The 19,665-nt window shown below is 45.4% G+C and overlaps 1 protein-coding gene across 4 annotated transcripts in view; it reads left to right on the top strand.

Moving 5' to 3' along the window:
• Positions 1-19,665, top strand: part of clcn5b (chloride channel, voltage-sensitive 5b) — a 67,348-nt gene that overhangs the window by 25,337 nt on the left and 22,346 nt on the right. For 3 of the 4 annotated variants that reach the window (XM_083639688.1, XM_083639687.1, XM_083639689.1), the window contains 9 exons: positions 4,568-4,740; positions 5,857-5,956; positions 7,763-7,950; positions 9,831-9,953; positions 13,173-13,379; positions 13,736-13,816; positions 15,528-15,762; positions 17,015-17,190; positions 19,213-19,353. In XM_083639688.1, coding sequence (XP_083495814.1) covers positions 4,568-4,740; positions 5,857-5,956; positions 7,763-7,950; positions 9,831-9,953; positions 13,173-13,379; positions 13,736-13,816; positions 15,528-15,762; positions 17,015-17,190; positions 19,213-19,353 — 1,424 coding nt within the window. Of the gene's footprint in view, positions 1-4,567; positions 4,741-5,856; positions 5,957-7,762; positions 7,951-9,830; positions 9,954-13,172; positions 13,409-13,735; positions 13,817-15,527; positions 15,763-17,014; positions 17,191-19,212; positions 19,354-19,665 lie in introns of those variants that run through there. The other variant, XM_083639690.1, reaches the window with a different exon arrangement.

Here is a 19,665-nt window from a genome sequence, read left to right as displayed (position 1 = left end):
ATGTAAACCTCCTGTCTGTCACAAAGCACAGCCTGTGGCCATACTGAGCTTTTTGTCTTTTGTGTCTCGGAGCCATCACCTGAGACACAATGTGTGATATTAAGGATGGGTAATATTATCAGTCCATACACAGTAGTCAGATATATACTGTATAAAACAACCAGTGGTGATTCTGTGTTCTGTAAAAAATCAAGAAGCCCTGGCTGAATGGAGACGAATAGTTATGTTCTGCTTGTATGTGAATATTATTCTGTTACACTATTCTGCAGTATTGTCTCTTATTTTACTGCAAAGGCCTGTAACAAAGACTAAGCTGAACTGAGCTGGCGTATTGTCTTAGTGGCTGAAAGATGATATGAAATGTTTTGTGTTATATCCGCCGTGCCAACCGCCTTTCTCTCAGCTGTTTGCATGTTAGATCCCAATCTGTTCACTTTCTCAGTCTGCTCTCTGTGTTCAGTGGATCTCTGATTGGCCTCTGACACAGGAAGTCAGTCTGCTCTCTGTGTTCAGAGGATCTCTGATTGGCCTCTCACACAGGAAGTCAGTCTGCTCTCTGTGTTCAGAGGATCTCTGATTGGTCTCTCACACAGGAAGTCAGTCTGCTCTCTGTGTTCAGTGGATCTCTGATTGACCTCTCACACAGGAAGTCAGTCTCCTCTCTGTGTTCAGAGGATCTCTGATTGGCCTCTCACACAGGAAGTCAGTCTGCTCTCTGTGTTCAGAGGATCTCTGATTGGCCTCTCACACAGGAAGTCAGTCTGCTCTCTGTGTTCAGAGGATCTCTGATTGGTCTCTCACACAGGAAGTCAGTCTGCTCTCTGTGTTCAGAGGATCTCTGATTGGCCTCTCACACAGGAAGTCAGTCTGCTCTCTGTGTTCAGTGGATCTCTGATTGGCCTCTCACACAGGAAGTCAGTCTCCTCTCTGTGTTCAGTGGATCTCTGATTGGCCTCTCACACAGGAAGTCAGTCTGCTCTCTGTGTTCAGAGGATCTCTGTTTGACCTCTCACACAGGAAGTCAGTCTGCTCTCTGTGTTCAGTGGATCTCTGATTGGCCTCTCACACAGGAAGTCAGTCTGCTCTCTGTGTTCAGAGGATCTCTGATTGGCCTCTCACACAGGAAGTCAGTCTGCTCTCTGTGTTCAGTGGATCTCTGATTGGTCTCTCTCACACAGGAAGTCAGTCTGCTCTCTGTGTTCAGTGGATCTCTGTTTGACCTCTCACACAGGAAGTCAGTCTGCTCTCTGTGTTCAGTGGATCTCTGTTTGACCTCTCACACAGGAAGTCAGTCTGCTCTCTGTGTTCAGTGGATCTCTGATTGGCCTCTCACACAGGAAGTCAGTCTGCTCTCTGTGTTCAGTGGATCTCTGATTGGCCTCTCACACAGGAAGTCAGTCTGCTCTCTGTGTTCAGTGGATCTCTGATTGGCCTCTCACACAGGAAGTCAGTCTGCTCTCTGTGTTCAGAGGATCTCTGATTGGCCTCTCACACAGGAAGCCACCATTCATTCACACATTCTTATCTTCCTAAAGCCCAGATGAAAGACTGTTGTTTGAGTCCCACGGTGGCTCCGCCCGCTCGTTTAGCTCAGGACTCTTATTGTGTTCTGCTCGCACAAAGCTGGAATCAGAAGCGGCTTCGCTTCCTGCATCACTTCCTCTTCCAGACGAGAGCTGTATTTTGATTGGTTGCCGATGTGTTTTATAGTCGCTGGTCGCAGCTCAGCCTCTTGCCACGCACACAAGACCTTTTGTTCCGGGCCGCACGAGAAACGTCAATCTGAAGTCGATTTATTTTTTCGCTTTTAGTGTTTTCTTCTGCCTCAGATGCTCATCAACAATACATTATTGTTTAGAATAGTGTTATCAATATTACTCTATGAGGTCACAATACAATACACATTGTTCTCTACTGCTTCTCTGGTTGGTTGATCATTCCCTATCGCTCTGTTTTGGTCAGAACCAATAGTCAGCAATAAAACTGTAGTTGCTAGTGGCAGCACTCTCTCAAGGTGTGTGTGTGTGTGTGTGTGTGTGTGTGTGTGTGTGTGTGTGTGTGTGTGTGTGTGCGTGTGCGTGTGCGTGTAATCTGAGAGAAGAAGAGAACATCCACTTTGCTTTACCTCACATTTCACATATGATTCTTTCTTTCCCAAGTGAGATAACTGGGGAGAAAGCAACAATCATAGATGTTGAAAAATGATAGATTGAACCCTGGCTGAGTTTCTATATCTCCCACTGTGTGAATGTCTGTTTGACGTTATTGAACCATAAACTTCCCCACCCCAGTCAGAGAGAAATATACCATCCCACTGCTGCTCGCCTGACACAATAGTGTGTTTCCCACTGGATTGAGGTTATCTGGCGGCTAAGAGGTGGACACGCTTAGCTAGCTAAAACCATAGCAACAGAAAACGGTGTGTGCGAGGCCGAAGAAGCAGCTCTGTTGAAATGCGTCCTCAGAGGGCCTGTCTCATGTTGTCTGTCAAAACACGTGTATGTGTGGGAGACGCTGCACCAGTTGGAAAAACTGTTCCTGCTATTTTTCTATCATTCTTTTCTTTTCATTATACGCAGACATGTGCACAGCACAGTATGTTCAGAGCCAATGGGCTTATAAAAACATCTCAGAAACACAAACAAATGAAATCAAGATGACTAGGGCTGCAGCGAATGATTATTTTAATTACCGATGATCAATTTATCCATTGTTTTTTTTTATTTCTTTAGTTGATTAATTGTGATGAAATGACAAGAGAAATAAAATGAAGTGTGCTAGCCGGAGGGTAGGGTTGTCACATACTAGAATTTCTAACTTTGATACGATACCCTCAAAAATATTGATACTCGATACTAGGGATGCACCGATTGCCATTTTCTTGGCCGATTCCGATTTCCGATTTTTGAATAGTCTGACTTGCCGATACCGATTTTTGCCGATTCCGATTTTTTTTTCTAAAAACAACAATTGACAGCTTACACAAACGTTTTTGTAACTTTGTTTAAAAATTAAGATTCATAGAACAATTCTTACATCTAATGGGGATCCAAATAAACAAATAAACAATTCTTATCATTTGCATGAAGTAGGACCTTCTCACTCAAACACTCAAAATAAAAGTGTTCCAGGTTAGGCTACTGGACAGAGCTTTTTTGTGCAAATACAATGAATACAAAAATTAAATTAAATCCAATAGCCTATATCCCACAGCTATCATGCATTTACTTTTCCAAAAGAAAACAGGTGCAACAGAACATCAAAATGATCCATGGACAAGGAGTTTATAGACTGGCTCCAGACCAGTCCTCTTGAGTAGAGGGGAAATGAGTTTATGAGTTACAGTAACGATCTTCAGTCTGAATATCAGGCGGAGTTTGGTATGCGTATTTTTATCTGCCATCCGAAAAAATATCGTCACGCACAGAAAACGTTGCACACTTGTGAGTCCGATGCATTTTTATTATTATGTCCGTCGTTCTCATGTCGTTCTATTTGCATTACGAAACAAATAGTCTCTCCTGTATCCACGTCACGTTACAACATGACTTGACAGGCTGAGGCAGCAGCGCTGATGTGGAATGGAAAAGCAGGTCGGGGAATGGTTATCATACTGGACACAATGCTCGCGTTCACCTCGCCAAGCCGGCTGTGCGCGGTGGCGGGTTGCTGGAGCACCGCTTCCCGGGGAGAGAGAGCAGAGAGAGAGGGGCCAGTGAGGTGAAGCGAGCCGCTCTGACTGGACTCCAGCCGAGCGGGACACGGCCGCATCTCTGTCTCCACGGCTTATTTTCGACTTGCATGTGTGACAAACTGCGAGCTTTGTCTACTTCACTGACGGTGAAAAAAATCCACAACGAGGAAGGTATGCTGGCATGTGTGGTGTGGTGGCTGGGTGCCTGTCTCGGTGCTTTGGGGTGCGCGCACGTCATGTGAAAATCGGCTCACAGAATCGGCTATTTAGAGTGACCGGAACAGATCACCGATCGAGGCCGATCACGTGAAAATCGGCCATTTCCGGTCACGTGCCGATCGATCGGTGCATCCCTACTCGATACCATTTTTGATACCACGAGGTGAGGAAATGACAACACATCAAGAGACAAAAAATAAAGGAAGACACATAGAACATGCACGCTTCTCCATAATAGGCCTGATAAAACTCATGAACAACTTTCACCTAAGTTACACAGCAGATTAGCCCTGCTTTAGTCATCAGCCTATCACAACACAGCAGAGTAGCCCTGCTCTAGTCATCAGCCTATCGGAACACAGCAGAGTAGCCCTGCTCTAGTCATCAGCCTATCAGAACACTTTGAGCTTGTTTGACGCACCAATGAGAGAGAGGGAAAAATCAGTAGTACGTTTAATTTTTCATTAAGTATCAATAATTATAATATCGATACTATTACTATTGATACCTGTTGCAAATGAGTATTGTATCCGTTTAAAAAAAAATCATATTGATACTTATTGATAATTTTGACAACCCTATGGGAGCGTTTTTTGTTTTTGTGTGTGAGCTTGTTATTGTGGGTTTAATGTGTCTCCTCTCTCTCTCTGCCAGGATCTTATGAAGAGTACGGCGGCGGCGGCAGACCGGCCGGTATGAACGGTACCGGGCCCGCTAAGCTGGTGGACCCGCTGGAGGACCCGGTGCCCGGAGTGGGCACCTACGAAGACTTCAACACCATCGACTGGGTCCGAGAGAAGAGCAAGGACCGAGACAGACACAGAGAGGTGAGCAGGGAGGCCTCCTGTGTTTGGCCTCCTGCTAAAAGTTTGGCTAAGTCATAATTATTTATTTAGCACAAATCAGCGTTTACCTTGCCGTCACACCTATAATCAAGCCTTCTCGGCTACGAAAGCTATAATCAGCACGGCCGTGTAGATCTGAAAACGCAGATTAAAATGCTTTTTGTACACAAGGAAATTGCAGGTATTACTCTACTCTAGCAAACTCCAATTTGTGGACACCATTTGGCAAACAACCCGCATTTAACTGGTGATGAAAGATATTGACAAAAAAAATAATCTAATGGCGATTATTAGACAGATTATTGCAACTGCATTTCATGGATCAAAGATTACCTGCAGCTGTAAAATACCTCTCTCACTCACTCACTGACTCACTCACTCACTGACTCACTCACTCACTCACTGACTCACTCACTCACTCTCACTCACTCAATCACTCACTCACTCACTGACTAACTCTCTCTCACTCACTCACTCACTCACTGACTGACTCTCTCTCACTCACTCACTCACTCACTGACTCTCTCTCTCTCACTCACTCACTCACTCACTGACTCTCTCTCTCTCACTCTCTCTCTCACTCACTCACTCTCTCACTCTCTCTCTCACTCACTCACTCACTCACTCACTCTCTCTCACTCTCTCTCTCTCTCACTCACTCACTCACTCACTGACTCTCTCACTCTCTCTCTCTCTCTCTCGCTCACTGACTCTCACTCTCTGTCTCTCAAGAAATTAATTGCAGCCTCAGCGATTTGGAAATTGCATAATTGTATATTGTGATTTTGAAATTGTTCAGCTCTTCTTCTTTTGTGACTGTTATTTATGCACTGTGGGCAGCTGCACTGCAGTTTCTGTTTCGGTGCCTTGGTGCATGCTGTAGTTGAAGGATCGCAAGTGTCACTCGCACACTTTTCCCACCTGATCCGGGGATTTGAAACTTGAGGACTTTCTGCTCACGAGCCTGCTGCTCCAAGCTAGTTTCTTCACCCGGTAGAAATATACAATACACGCCTCTGCCTGGTGAGCCCATGTTTCACACCTAGAATGTCTCTAAATAGCCATCTCTCTCTCTCTCTCTGTCTCCCTCTCTCCCAGATCACCAGTAAGAGCAAACAGTCCACTGTGGCTCTGCTGCATAGCATCACTGATGCTTTCTCTGGATGGCTGCTGATGCTGCTCATCGGACTCATGTCAGGTAACACGCGCACGCACGTATGTACACACACACACACGCACACACACAGGCGCACACGAACAAAGACGTTATCACCGGACGCTGAAATGTTGCCTTTAATAGTTCACACAACAACAAAACAACACGTGAGGCCACCGAGTAACGTTACCAGGACTCCCCTCCAACAGAGCACCGAGTGCTCGTCTGCTCGATCAAATCCACCAGTGTCAAGTGACTGCAGGTTAGCAAGCAACAGCCAGGAAGTTAGGCGTAGCAAGTTAGGCTAAGCAGGAAGTTGGGTTGTTCTGCCTTCAGAGTAAAAGTGTAATTTGTCACTTGTAAAAAAAAAAAGAGTACACAAAAAAAGTATACAAATCAGGATGGCTACTCACATTGCCATAACCTACACATAACCAGAGTCCAAAAGCTGCCAAATGCCAGTAGAATTAGTCTTTGGCTGGTAAATCAGTCAAGGCTCACCCAGCACACTGGCTGGTAACTTTTCTTAGACCCTTAACATTTGAAATCCTCTGTTTGATAGTCTTTGGTCTCGCTACACAAAGCTGTAGCAGGTAAACGTCTGCACACTGTGCTGCCTGCGTTAGTTGAAAGTGAATTGCCACCTGGCGACACACAGCAGGTGCGAGGACACCTATGATAAATTAAGACCTTCACACAGTAGGCCTACCTGATTTCTATGCAGGAAATAGCATGAACAACAAGTCACAGACACACAGCACATAACACAACCAGGAGAGGAGGAACTGATTGAATGTATTTGATAACCTTCTGAACAAGTACATGAATAGGATTCAGCCAAAATTATATTTTCAGGTACAGTTTAAAATAATCTTCAAGGATCATATTGTATGATCTGTATTGTATCATACACTACAGCTCCATTATGGATATCCCCTCAGCTAATGAGTGAAATCAGGTGCTGTGGTTTTTGTTGGGATGCACCTGAAGAGTCCTCTAATGCAGTGGTTCACAAAGCTTTTCATGTCAAGGACCCCTAAACTGACACAAATTAGACCACGGACCCCCATTTGATAAGCTTTTGTCCCAGGGTCCCCATCTGACAAGATTTTTGTTTTTAGATGTTTTATTTATTTATTATTATTATTATTTTATTTATTATTTTATTTATTTTGCTGGGCACCCCCCTGGAACCCCTTCAAGGACCCCTATGGGGTCCCTCCTAGGGCTAGGTGGAGGTACTACTACAAGGGCTACTTGAGGAAAATGTAAGAATAAATAAATGATGAAAATAAATGAAACGTTAAAATAATTTAAAAATACAAAATGTGTTCAGGAGGCACTAATTGCAACTCTTTCACTCCCTTTCTTAATTAAGTAAGTAAGTAAGTTAGTAACTTTATTGTCACTGTACAATGGAAAATATGTTTGGAGCAGACCCCCAGATGCCAGTGACAACACCCTCAATACACCCAGGTACATGACAAGACACAAAACAACCCCACCACTACTCGCACAAGTCAGCAAATAAACAGTCCAGTCCATATTTGCACAGTCTATTCTACATTGTACAGTCCATATTTGTAATGTTACATTCTTCAAAAGGGGGGTTGTCATTAATTCATTGCATCATAGTTTTCTCTTGCCGTTTTCTGTTGTAGTCGGGTAAAGGGGGTATTTGGATTCAGAAATCGGGGAAAGGGGGTACTGAAGCCAGAAACGTTTGAGAACCGCTCCTCTATCTATGGCACAGAACTGGACACTGTCGGCTCAGGGGAGGGTTAGTCGTACATCTAGCTCCTTACACAGCTTGACCTCCTCTCTCTCTCTTCTCTCTCTGTCCTCCAGGCGCTCTGGCCGGCGGCATCGACATCTCGGCCCACTGGCTGACGGACATGAAGGAAGGCGTCTGTCTCATCGGCTTCTGGTTCAACCACGAGCACTGCTGCTGGACGTCCAACGAGACCACGTTCCAGGAGAGGGACCGCTGCCCCCAGTGGCAGAGCTGGGCCGAGCTCATAACGGGAACCACAGAGGTAAGAGAATACAACGAAAACAACGCCTAACTGTTGTTAAGAACTGTTTTGTGGTCATTTATCATGTTGAGGAAGTTTCAATTCCTAGTTCCGCAAAACACTCTAGTGTCATGGCCAGCGAAAGTGTCGATGCAGTAACGTTCCTGTACATGTTTGAGAAAGAGAGAGATGGTGAGAGACATCAGAATCTGAATCACCTTTATTGCCACAGTATGCAAGTTACATACAAGGAATTTGTCTTAGTGTCTGTATGCAGCGTAGCGGTCACATCTATAGACCTTATTCGATTGACGTCACTCACGTACTGGCACGCCCACCGCCGCCATATTGTTGACATAGCGCTGCAGCTTTAAGTGACAACCTATGTGAGAGCAGCGTTCATAGGAAGCTAGCCGCCGTTAGCGTTACCTGTATCGTTCCAATTGTGTTCGGATGGTGACCTGCCTTAGGCATGTCTGTAGTAATGACAGCAATAATGTCCCCGTGGTTTGTTTCTATCTCTACCGTCCACAGACGTGAAGGGAGCGAGACTGAGGATACGTCAGCAGCACAGGAGATGTGTGGATAGTTAGGAGAGACAGGTGAAACTTTCTGACAGCTCCTCACAGCAAAGTCTGTTCACCTCGTTCTTTTGTTTATTTATTACAGGTATTAACGGCAGCATACAAACAACAACTGTGTTTTTTTTATTGCTGTCATTACCATCGCTATTTTGTAATGGAACAGAAACGACAATAAGGCTGTTACTAGTTGTCAGCTGCAGCGCTGTGTGCGCGCAGGACGGTATGTCAACAATATGGTGCCATCCAGGGTTAGCGAATAAGGTCTATATACAGAGATAAGAAGTAGGAAAGATAACTAAAGACAATCACAACGTTGCAAGTGCAATCAAATTGAGTAAATATATATACAATATTATGTACATGAGTGGAGGAGTGTTCCGTGGATAATAAATACGTTGAATTTACAGGAGATTTACAGGCAGTTTTTTTTTTTTTCCCGTTTATTTGTCAGGGACAATGCAAGAGAACATTGTAACAAGTTACAGTAACATGAAACATATGCGATCCATATACGATATCTAGCCAAGGCTAATTTACAATCCCTGTCCCTGGGTAGGCTTAGTTAAATAGGCGTTAAATAGGCAGTGAATTTACATGAATTTACAGTCTGAGTTAAATATGAGTTTACATTGAATTTACATGAAATTTACAGTCTATAGGCGTTAAATAAGCAGTGAATTTACAGTCCCAGTTAGACAGGCATTAAATTAGATATGAGTTACAGTTTTATGGGGGGGGGGGGGGTTCAGCTGAGTTCAGGAGGAGGTAGTGGGTTTATGGGGGATTAAGGGTGTTGCTGAGGTCCTTGGTGGAAGTGCTTTCCGGGCCTTGTTGGTGAGGCTGATGGCGGTTGGGAAGAAGCTGTTCTTGTGGCGACATTTGAACTGATGTATGTCTAAGCAAAATGTGATCTCACCATATATCATCACTCACACACGGGTAGAGAGAATTAAGGTTAAGGGTGAACTAAGGTACTAAAGGGAGTAAGTTGGAGGGTAGAGGAAACTACCACACACACTCACACTCAGAGATACTTGTCATGTCTCCCAACAGCTAGATTGATGGTGCTTTGTTTCCATCTAGTGGTTGAGAACTGTAATGACATGTTACAAAATAACCACATGGCTTTTGCAGTTTGACTGAATCTAGGATGAAAACTGTGTGTATAATATGTGCAGTGAAGGATGCTGAAATTCCATGATAAATAAATGAAACGTGTATGAAAATAATGTAAAGACTCAGTATGATATAACTTTACATGTTTATTGATGAACAGCAGATGAAGCCTGTGTGTCTTTGCTGGTCCCATGCTTGCAGGGTGCGTTTGCCTACGTAGTGAACTACCTGATGTTCATCTTCTGGGCTCTTCTCTTCTCCTTCTTGGCCGTCACGCTGGTCCGGGCGTTCGCTCCTTACGCCTGCGGCTCGGGAATACCAGAGGTAAGAAGGCCGTAGCCTGGTCCACCATCCTGATCACGTCAAATCACTCTGTTTTTTTCTCCCTCTGTTTCTCCACCCCCGGATCCCCCCCCCCACCTCCTTTTCCCCCAATTGTACGTGGCCTGCTGTCCCGGTCGTTGCTCCGCCCCCTCTGCTGATCTGATCTGAGAGTTGTGCACATGCTTCCTCTGATACATGATATGCAGTCGCCAGACGCTTCTTTTCACCTGACAGCGAGGAGTTTCACAGGCAAGGAGGACGTACTGTAGCACGTGGGAAGATCACGCTATTTCTCCCAGTTCCCCTCCTCGGCGGTGGTAGGCGAGTGCTTTTACCTCGACACTACCAGATGCCCTCGCATTGTGTTTAGTTCTGTGGATCAGTCTGGCCTCCAGCCCGCTCCCAGCTGTTTCCAAAAATTACAAAGTGCACGGGCCAATCAGGGACCTGCCTCGTAGTTGACGACGTAACCCGGCCAATGAGGGCCGCTGTTGGCAAAATCCCGAAGTAACAAGCTGTAACGGTAACGTTCGTAAAGTAAAACACAGCCATCAGTGCAGTTGTTGCAGAAATAGACTCAATAACAACAATTAAACAAGAACAAGAGTATTATATGCACCAGCGGAGTTTCTCCGCGGAAAATATGTTTTCGGCGTTCTTCCCGAGTGGATTTGGATTGGATTTGGCGACGCTGATTGGCCGAAGGAGTTGTCTGTCAAGGCAAGTGCTCTGAAATTGCTGTGGCCAGATCTGAGTCTGAGTCCAGACTGATATGTAGAGGGAAACGGGATGTGGGGTCCCGTTATCATCAGCATGGTGTTTACAGGCTAATAAGGCCGGCCTGCACTCGCAGTGAACAATGTGGGAAAGTATGAGGAAGTCCTGAGCCGTCAAATAGCTTCCATTGTTCCTTAATCAGACGGCATGTTAGCCTGCGGACTATTCCCCGTGTATGCAGGAGACATTTTTTATCCTTTGTTCATTCTTCATTCATTCATTGCTTTCACCCTGCATTTTCTTTCACATTGGTTGCCTTAGCACTGCATATTTGTTCACACAGACACATACAGTTTTCACTTCAGCTTTTGTCTATTCTCTTATTGTTTTTGAATGTTAACCCCAGGATTCAAGCCACAAAACAAAAACGCACGGGGAAAAGAAACTGACTGGAGATATTTGCTTGCGTTGGTTGGACCGTAATACTGCTCCAACTTTGGGAATAGGATTCTAAATTGTTTCCATATCCTCCACATTTGTGTGTCTTCTGTCGTTAGCCATGTTTTCAGTTTATGAAGCCTAAAACAGATGGATCCATAGTCCGTGGTGGCGTGCACGCTCCCCTCGGCCTTCCCTTTTCTCTCGGTCACATCTTCACAGCAGCCATCACCTTCTTCCTCCATATCTACCTCCATCCAACATTGAAACCTGCAAAATAATCCATGCCATTTGGTGTGACTGGGGATTTGTCCATCTGAGGAATGGACTATAGCCCGATGTCTCCTATGGTGTTGCATCTGGTGGTGCTGGTTATATTGTTTGTTTGCTTGTTTTTAATCTGGATTGGGCTTCTACATGTGTTGTAGCTTGGATTTTAGCACAAGCGATGGTAACATCTTGTCCTGTGTATTAATGAATGCATGCCCTTTGGTGTGACGCTACAAATGTCCTCAGTGGCCAAAAGGTCTGTGCACTTCTTGACTGTTTTTAATTGACAACAACTTGATCCGAGATCCAGACTGGTCTCCCTCTCCATCCTCTCTCCTTTCCTCCGCTCCCTCCTTCCTTCTTTCCTTCCCTCCTTCCATCCAGACTCTGTCTTTCTCTGTTCTCTCTTTCATTCTCTCTGGGGAAGTGAAAAGTTGAACTTTTGCTTGTAATCGTGAAATGAAAGTGGCAAAGCAAACCGTCCCACCCCTTACACACACACACACACACACACACACACACACACACCTATTTTGATCCCCAGCTAGGCACACAAACCCATCCACTTCCTTCTCTGCACTATTCTCTCCCTTTCTCATCTTCTCTCAATGGGGAAACAAACGCTGAAGATGACCAAGATTACGATACCTAACATATACAGACACATAAACACCAACACATCCCTGCACACTCAAACCCACACAGCACCTGCACACACAAACACCGCTGCTATCCCAATACATTCCATGGGTTTCTCTGTAATATATACATACATTCCATGGGTTTCTCTGTAATATATACATACAGTCGGTCTGTGTGGGAACGCCCACAAAATGTCACTACGGTTGGCGCGCGAGACTAGACGGTGGGGTAAAAAAACAACAACATATATCTCAATACTCACTAAAGGACGGTGCTGCGGCTCTCTACACTACAGGATCGGGGATTCAAAAGCAGATACATAGACGTGTGTTCAGATGTTGCGTTCAGTGCGGGGGTTGAATCCCTGATCCTGTCTGCCTGGGCTGGGCTAGCAGCTAAATGCTAACTCCGCTGCATTGGAAGAACGGGAGGATTTACCCCACGCTGATCCATTGAACACGCGTCTATGACGAGACACTGACTGTATCTATCACACACAAACAAACAAACCTATTTTGACACATTTCATCATCATCACCCTCTTAGATGGCATAACTGTGTATTGATGAGGTTCTCCTCCGACTGGCCAGGTGCTGTACTGCAGGTGACCTCACAGTGTGCATGAGTGCATACTTCCTGCCTGGCTTTCTCACGGCAGGGCTTTCCAGTAACTAGATCCTCACATCCCCCCCCCCTCTCTCTCCCTCTCTCTCTCTCTCTCTCTCTCTCTCTCTCTCTCTCTCTCTCTCTCTCTCTTTTCTCTGTTTCTCTTTCTCTCACAAAATGAATGTTATCTATCGCTCTCTCATCTCACTGGCTCAATCTCTCTCTCTCTCTTCACCCTCTCTTATCGCTCTCATTTCCTTTCTCTCTCTCCTCTCCCTCTTGCTCTCCATCTCTCTCCTCTCTCTCTCTCTCTCTCTCTCTCTCAAGTCCCCCCCAATTCAAGGTGCTTCATTGGCATACAGTACAAGAAAGGTCAACCAATTCAAACAGTAATCAATCTTAAATATACAATTGACATGTTATAAAATATACAACTATTAATTAACTGTCACTCTGTGTAAATATTTTACAGTGTCCTCTGTGTTTCTCCTGTCTGACACAATGGCAGTCAGTGACTGACGATGGCAATCCCTCTCTCTCTCTCAGATCAAGACCATCCTCAGTGGGTTCATCATCCGCGGCTACCTGGGGAAGTGGACCCTGATCATCAAGACCATCACCCTGGTGTTGGCCGTCTCCTCTGGGCTGAGTTTAGGGAAAGAGGGCCCCCTGGTGCACGTGGCGTGCTGCTGCGCCAACATCCTGTGCCACCTGTTCACCAAGTACCGCAAGAACGAGGCCAAGCGCCGAGAGGTAGGCTTCGCCCAGGCGGCAGGGACGAGGTGATCACCACGGCTGATTTCAGGCATAGAGCCGTTTTTAAATGACTAATATATTACTTAATTCAATGCATTGTACAATCTTGGACAACTTTCAATTATTGTCATACTTTAACCCCCGGGGTCTTTCCTCTGGACACTTCAGCAGGACGGACGGTTGTCGAGATGGGGGCTCGAACCCACGTCCTCCAGTTAAAATTCCATCCTGTCGCCCCGATAGGCGATAGTCTGTTTTGGAATATGTCTCTTTTCAGTCAACATTTGGATTAAGGGTTGTCAGTTGTGATCAAATATAACGTGTTTGTTCCTTGTTGCGTTGTCCCGTCTTAGGTGTTGTCAGCAGCGGCAGCAGTGGGCGTGTCTGTGGCTTTTGGCGCTCCGATAGGAGGAGTCCTGTTCAGCCTCGAGGAGGTGAGTGCAGTTATCCAACTTACCCTCACTGCTTCAAGTATCTGTATAATCACTTGAATCGGTTACTTGCATGTTAGTAGTTTCAAAAGAAAATATATTGTATCTGATGTCTCATTTAGAATCTGAAAAATATTTCAGACTGAAGGTCCTTACACATCGGGAGCGTTTTTTTTCGTGCGATTAATTTGCACTTCAATAATATTTTCCGAACCTATATCAGTTAATGCAACCGTGCATACCAACGGCGAAGTTTCGCCGAGCGTTATTGCGGCGTTTATTTTTTCGAACCACGGTCCATTTTTAAGAAATTCGCTTCCGACGTGTACACATCTGTGGCTGTGATTGACAGGTGGGTCAAAACTCGCATCGCAATTTCGTGCCGTATATTCGCATCGCTCTTGATGTGTAAGGACCTTGACCCAGTGAAGCATGTAGACCAGGATGAGGGAGTATTTGTGAACGATTTTTCTTTTACTGTTTGTGTTAACCTGCTTAGAGTACCAGTTGGGTTGCAGTTTCCCACATCAGAGCAATTAGTGATGGTTATTTGTTCAATCGCTGAAAACAAAAAGTCCGAAGTGGTTTTCAAATGCTTTCTTGTACTTGTTTAATCCTTTTGGACAAACCCCATCCAGATGTCACCAAAGCAGGATCAAACAAAGCCTGACAAATGGTTTGTGTTTACAATTTGACCCCGGTCTGTTGAGAAATAAACCACGTCTTTGTTAAAAGCTCAGAGCTTGTTGGAAATCCAAGTTAGGATACTGGTTGTGAGCCAGTATCTTCTTCTATCTTTGAAATGTTTAAGGTGAGGATGACCACTGCCATCCCACTGACTCTTTCAGCTTTTGACTCCCTGTTTGATATTGTGATTTGTGTTATGTAAATCTCATTTAATTTGTATCATGCACATTTCTATATAACAAATCCAATTTCTCTTGAGTTTTGAGTTTGAGTTTATTTGATTCTCGCTCACAGTATTCACTGAATAAAAGCAGAAATTACACACAGAACTGTTAAGATCTAGCAAGGAAATAGATATTAAAAAAATAGATTTCATATCACAGGTCACATTTTCAAGACATAGAAACACAATAATACATCAAACACAGACATAAGAGTCTCTTAAGACTGACTGTTAAAGAGTCTCACAGCAGTGGGCAGGGTTGCTGTTCTCAGGTGGTTTGTCCTGGCCGAGAAGGTCGTGAGCTGTCCGCCACTCCGCAGTGTCCGGCCAGTGCAGCTGGCTCTGTCCTGTGGGAGCAGGTCATGCAGTGCAGCTGGCTCTGTCCTGTGGGAGCAGGTCATGCAGTGTCCGGCCAGTGCAGCTGGCTCTGTCCTGTGGGAGCAGGTCATGCAGTGCAGCTGGCTCTGTCCTGTGGGAGCAGGTCATGCAGTGTCCGGCCAGTGCAGCTGGCTCTGTCCTGTGGGAGCAGGTCATGCAGTGGGTGATGTGTGTTCATCATGTCCTTGACCAGTTGTATTGCTGCCTCTTCTCTCCTTCTTTCTAGGGATGGGAGTTGAGGCTGGATCAGATTGCCTCTGGAGATGATTTTGATGGCTCTCCTTTGCACTCTCTCCAGTTGTGCTGTTTGTTTTTTGTTGCATCCCACTAGGTGTCACAGTGACAGATTCCTTCTCGTGTTCAGAGGTGATACATATTCCTTCTGCCAATCTAAACTCTCACTCTCTCTGTGCCCGTCATCTCCAGGTGAGTTACTACTTCCCCCTGAAGACCCTGTGGCGGTCGTTCTTCGCCGCCCTGGTGGCGGCCTTCACGCTGCGCTCCATCAACCCATTCGGAAACAGCCGCCTGGTGCTGTTCTACGTGGAGTTCCATGCCCCCTGGCACCTGCTGGAGCTGGGCCCCTTCATCCTGCTGGGGATATTCGGAGGCCTCTGGGGGGCGCTGTTCATCAGAGCCAACATCGCCTGGTGCCGGCTACGTGAGTGCACAGGCTGACTGGTGACACACACGACTGGAGAAACGTGCTGACAGATGCACACACAGTGTGGAGTTGTACATGTTCTTGATTGAGAGGGTATACGGCCTGTCCACCCACAGATTAGTTAAACCTGCACTCTCTCAACTACATGCTTCATCTGAACCCTTACTCTAACCTAAATCTAATCCTAAACTCAAGATTCAAGAGCCTTATTTCTCCCCAATGGGGACATTTTACACTAAATTAACTCTTAACCTTTACCCTAAACTAAACCAAACCCTTTAAAAAAGAGAGTACCGGCTAAAGTCACCTTGCTTCAAAATCCTCATGTTTAAATCTAAAACTTCACTAGAACACACATCGGTGTAACATAAAGAAACATGTGCACACACACACACACACACACACACACACACACACACACACACACACACACACACACACACACACACACACACACACACAACCGTTACCAAAGTTGTTCTCTTTTTAATTAAGCCCTAGCCTGCATGTGTCTGTCTGTCTAGTAGTAGACTCTACTATTAGGCCTTGGCCACACTGATCCGTGGTGTCTGTCCGTGTGCGTTCATTTCTCTGTTCACTTCCATTCATTTTCAATGACAGCTGTCCGACTGTCCGTGGAGCACTCGGAACCGTACCTATCCAGAAAATTTGCATACGTTTTGATGGACAGAAAGTTGAAGAGGGATGAACCTTTTCTGGATGGACGTATCGGATGGTCGGATAGTCACTGTCCGTTTAGCCAATCAGAGTCGAGGTCTCGAGAGGAGGAGTTCCGAGATTTGTTTCAACTTTTCAAAGAAGATGGCGGCCGAGGCGGTGAAGGAGGCTATAATTAATGCTGTGTACACCATCCCGCTGTTGTACAACGTGATAGTCAGTGTCACCGTCTGATTTCACCATCTAATCTGGTCATTCAGTGGCATTTTATTGCCACATAAGTAACGTAGCGCACAGAGCTAATAGCTAGCTGACGTCAGCTTTCTTCTTCTCTCAGTTTATAGGCGGGTCGCTGACACCTTCAAGGTGCTTACCGCCACCTGCTGTACAAGTAGGTTACTTGTACATGCAACGGACATAAATCTATCCGTCTATCCGTTCTGTCCATTTTCTGATGGATCAGTGTGGCCAAGGCCTTACTGGCAAAATAAGAAAATACGTAAAATACAGTAATAAGCACATGATATCATAATATAGCACTAAGTAAGGATATGTCCTGTGTGTGTTCCAGGTAAATCCACTTTTCTGGGTCACTACTCCATCATTGAGGTGCTGGTGGTGGCTGGCTTCACGGCCCTGCTCTCCTTCCCAAACAGCTACACCCGCATGAGCGGAGCCGAGCTCATCAAGGAGCTGTTCAATGACTGCTCCCTGCTGGACTCCTCGCAGCTCTGCGGCTACAAACCGGTCAGCTGCAAACACACTGTGTGTGTGTGTGTGTGTGTGTGTGTGTGTGTGTGTGTGTGTGTGTGTGTGTGTGTGTGTGTGTGTGTGTGTGTGTGTGTGTGTGTGTGTGTGTGTGTGTGTGTGTGTGTGTGTGTGTGTGTGTGTGTGTGTGTGTGTGTGTGTGTGTGTGTGTGTGTGTGTGTGTGTGTGTGTGTGTGTTGTTTCCATTCCAAGATACTAAAACAAATCTTAAAGGAGGACTTACCTCCAAAACACTTTTTTTCAGCTTTTAACCAATATATATGACTTTGGGGGTGATGTGTGAAGAATTCTGGTCAGAATTTCCACATTTGACACCAAACTGTTGCCATTTTACCATTTGTATCATTTTTCAGCAGCATACCTGGCATAAGCGCCCTCTTAGGGTCAAAGACTGCTTTTTTTTTTTCTCTCAAATGAATGGGAGATTAGGAACACATTGACGTCACAGTGTTCCCAAAGACTATGGGATTTCAAGATAATTACTCCCCTACCCCCCCTGTACCCTTTCGGCTCCTCAGAACTCCAAGCCTATTCCTATTGAAGTTTGCTCTTAAAATACTGAACCAAACGTCGTCAAAGTTGGCACATGTCTTAATTATAGTTAGTTTCCCGCTGAATGTGTCATTACTTTATTGATATCTTACCTGGATAAGCTCGAATGATGATGTTTATATTATCAGTCCGAGTTGGAAGCACTGTCTCCAGCCCAGCCAGGCGGGAGCGGGCGGGAGAGAGTCGTACTGTAACCTCATGCACTAGCACCAAGCTCCGGGCGCGCGCAGCAGCAGCAGCAGCAGCAGCAGCAGCTCTGTGCTCAGAGCACAGAGAGCACAGTCTGACATTTCCGCGGCTATCAGTCCGACTTCAGAAGCACTTCTCTCGGCCAGTCTGCTCTCTCATGCACCCGCGGGGGCGCGCGGCAGCAGCACACACCAGCAGTGAGAGGCGGGGGCTTTCAACAGTCTGACATTTCAGCAAACAAATCTCGTCGCAGTTTAGCGGACATGTAAAATATAACGCTATACTACGACGTGACAATGTGACAAAGCTTCTCTAAACATATCGGCTAATATAATATCATCACTGTGTACAAGCAACGCCAACTTTTATGGAAATCAAGTCAGCAGAGCAGAGCGACTGGCTCTGTCTGTGTGTGTGTGCGTGCTGCTCGGGGGGATTCGCATGGGAACAGTGTGAGGAGGAGAAGAGCTCTCCCCAAGCCCCAAAACGCAAATTAAAAACGGATTTCATTGCGCGGTTTATCTCTAGTTAGACGAGGGAATTACGTGGAGAAATCTCGCATTGTGTTACCCCAGAGCGAGAGGTTTGTCCTCACTGTGTGCTGTGTGCTGCGAGCAGCGAGGCTCTTAACGTAAGTTTAGACAAGCCACATGCAAGCCACGCACACACACATGGGACAAAATGGGACAAAAATAATTAAATTTCTAGTTCGCCACTGAATGGCCAAATTGATATAACTATCAACCATTTCAGGATTTTCTGTTTCCATACAGGCCACCAGCGTTGGCTAATTGTTGATATTTATAAAGATATCGCCCCTCTCAAATAAATTATTTTTGAGGCAGTAGGCAAACTGTAATGGCGTCGATTTCCGAAAAAAAATCTTGACTTAACACAGCCAAAGAGTCTAGTATAGACAAGAGTATATGTCATTTCTTGGTTTTTTCCATAGGTATTTTCAAATCACTGTTCTAATACATATCTAGGGGGTAAGTCCTCCTTTAAGCTTTAGACTTCCGCATTTAGACAAATTGTTGGTTATTATTATCTTTGCCTGAACTACTGCTTGCTTGTATCCAGTTGAGTCATTTCAGATATATTCTACTGCCTTTTAGCTTTGCCTTTCCTCTGTCTGTGTCTCTGTGCCTGATTTATCCCCCTATTTTCTCCTTGTCTCTTTCTATCATCTCTTTTGCCTTCTCTCTCTCGCTCTCTTACACTATCCTTCTCTCTCCCTCTCTCTCTCTCTCTCACTTCCAGCCAGCCAATATATCAGCAACAGGTGTTGGGAACACCCTAGCAGACCGGCCGGCAGGCCCCGGCCTCTACACCGCCCTGTGGCAGCTGGCCCTGGCCCTGGTCTTCAAGATGATGGTCACCGTGGTTACCTTTGGCATGAAGGTTGCTACACACACACACACACACACACACACAGAACACACAGAACACACGCACACGGCGCGCCTGTAGTTGTGCACTCTGAGATAGACCTGCAACTAACCATTATTTTCTTTGTTGATTAATCTGTCGTTTATTTTCTCGATTCATTGATTGATTGAAAAGTTTATTTCTATAGGGACAGATACATGAACATAGAGCATTCACAAGAAACAGTCTTTGTTATGTATCCTAACATTTATAGCCTAAGCTAGTTTGCAATGTTTGTCCCTAGATGTTATAAGGAAAATGTAAAAACAGGGTACAGAATACAGA

The sequence above is a fragment of the Poromitra crassiceps genome (assembly GCF_964638095.1).
Source record: "Poromitra crassiceps genome assembly, chromosome: 7".
Taxonomy (NCBI): domain Eukaryota; kingdom Metazoa; phylum Chordata; class Actinopteri; order Beryciformes; family Melamphaidae; genus Poromitra; species Poromitra crassiceps.
This window is presented reverse-complemented; position numbering and strand designations above follow the sequence as displayed.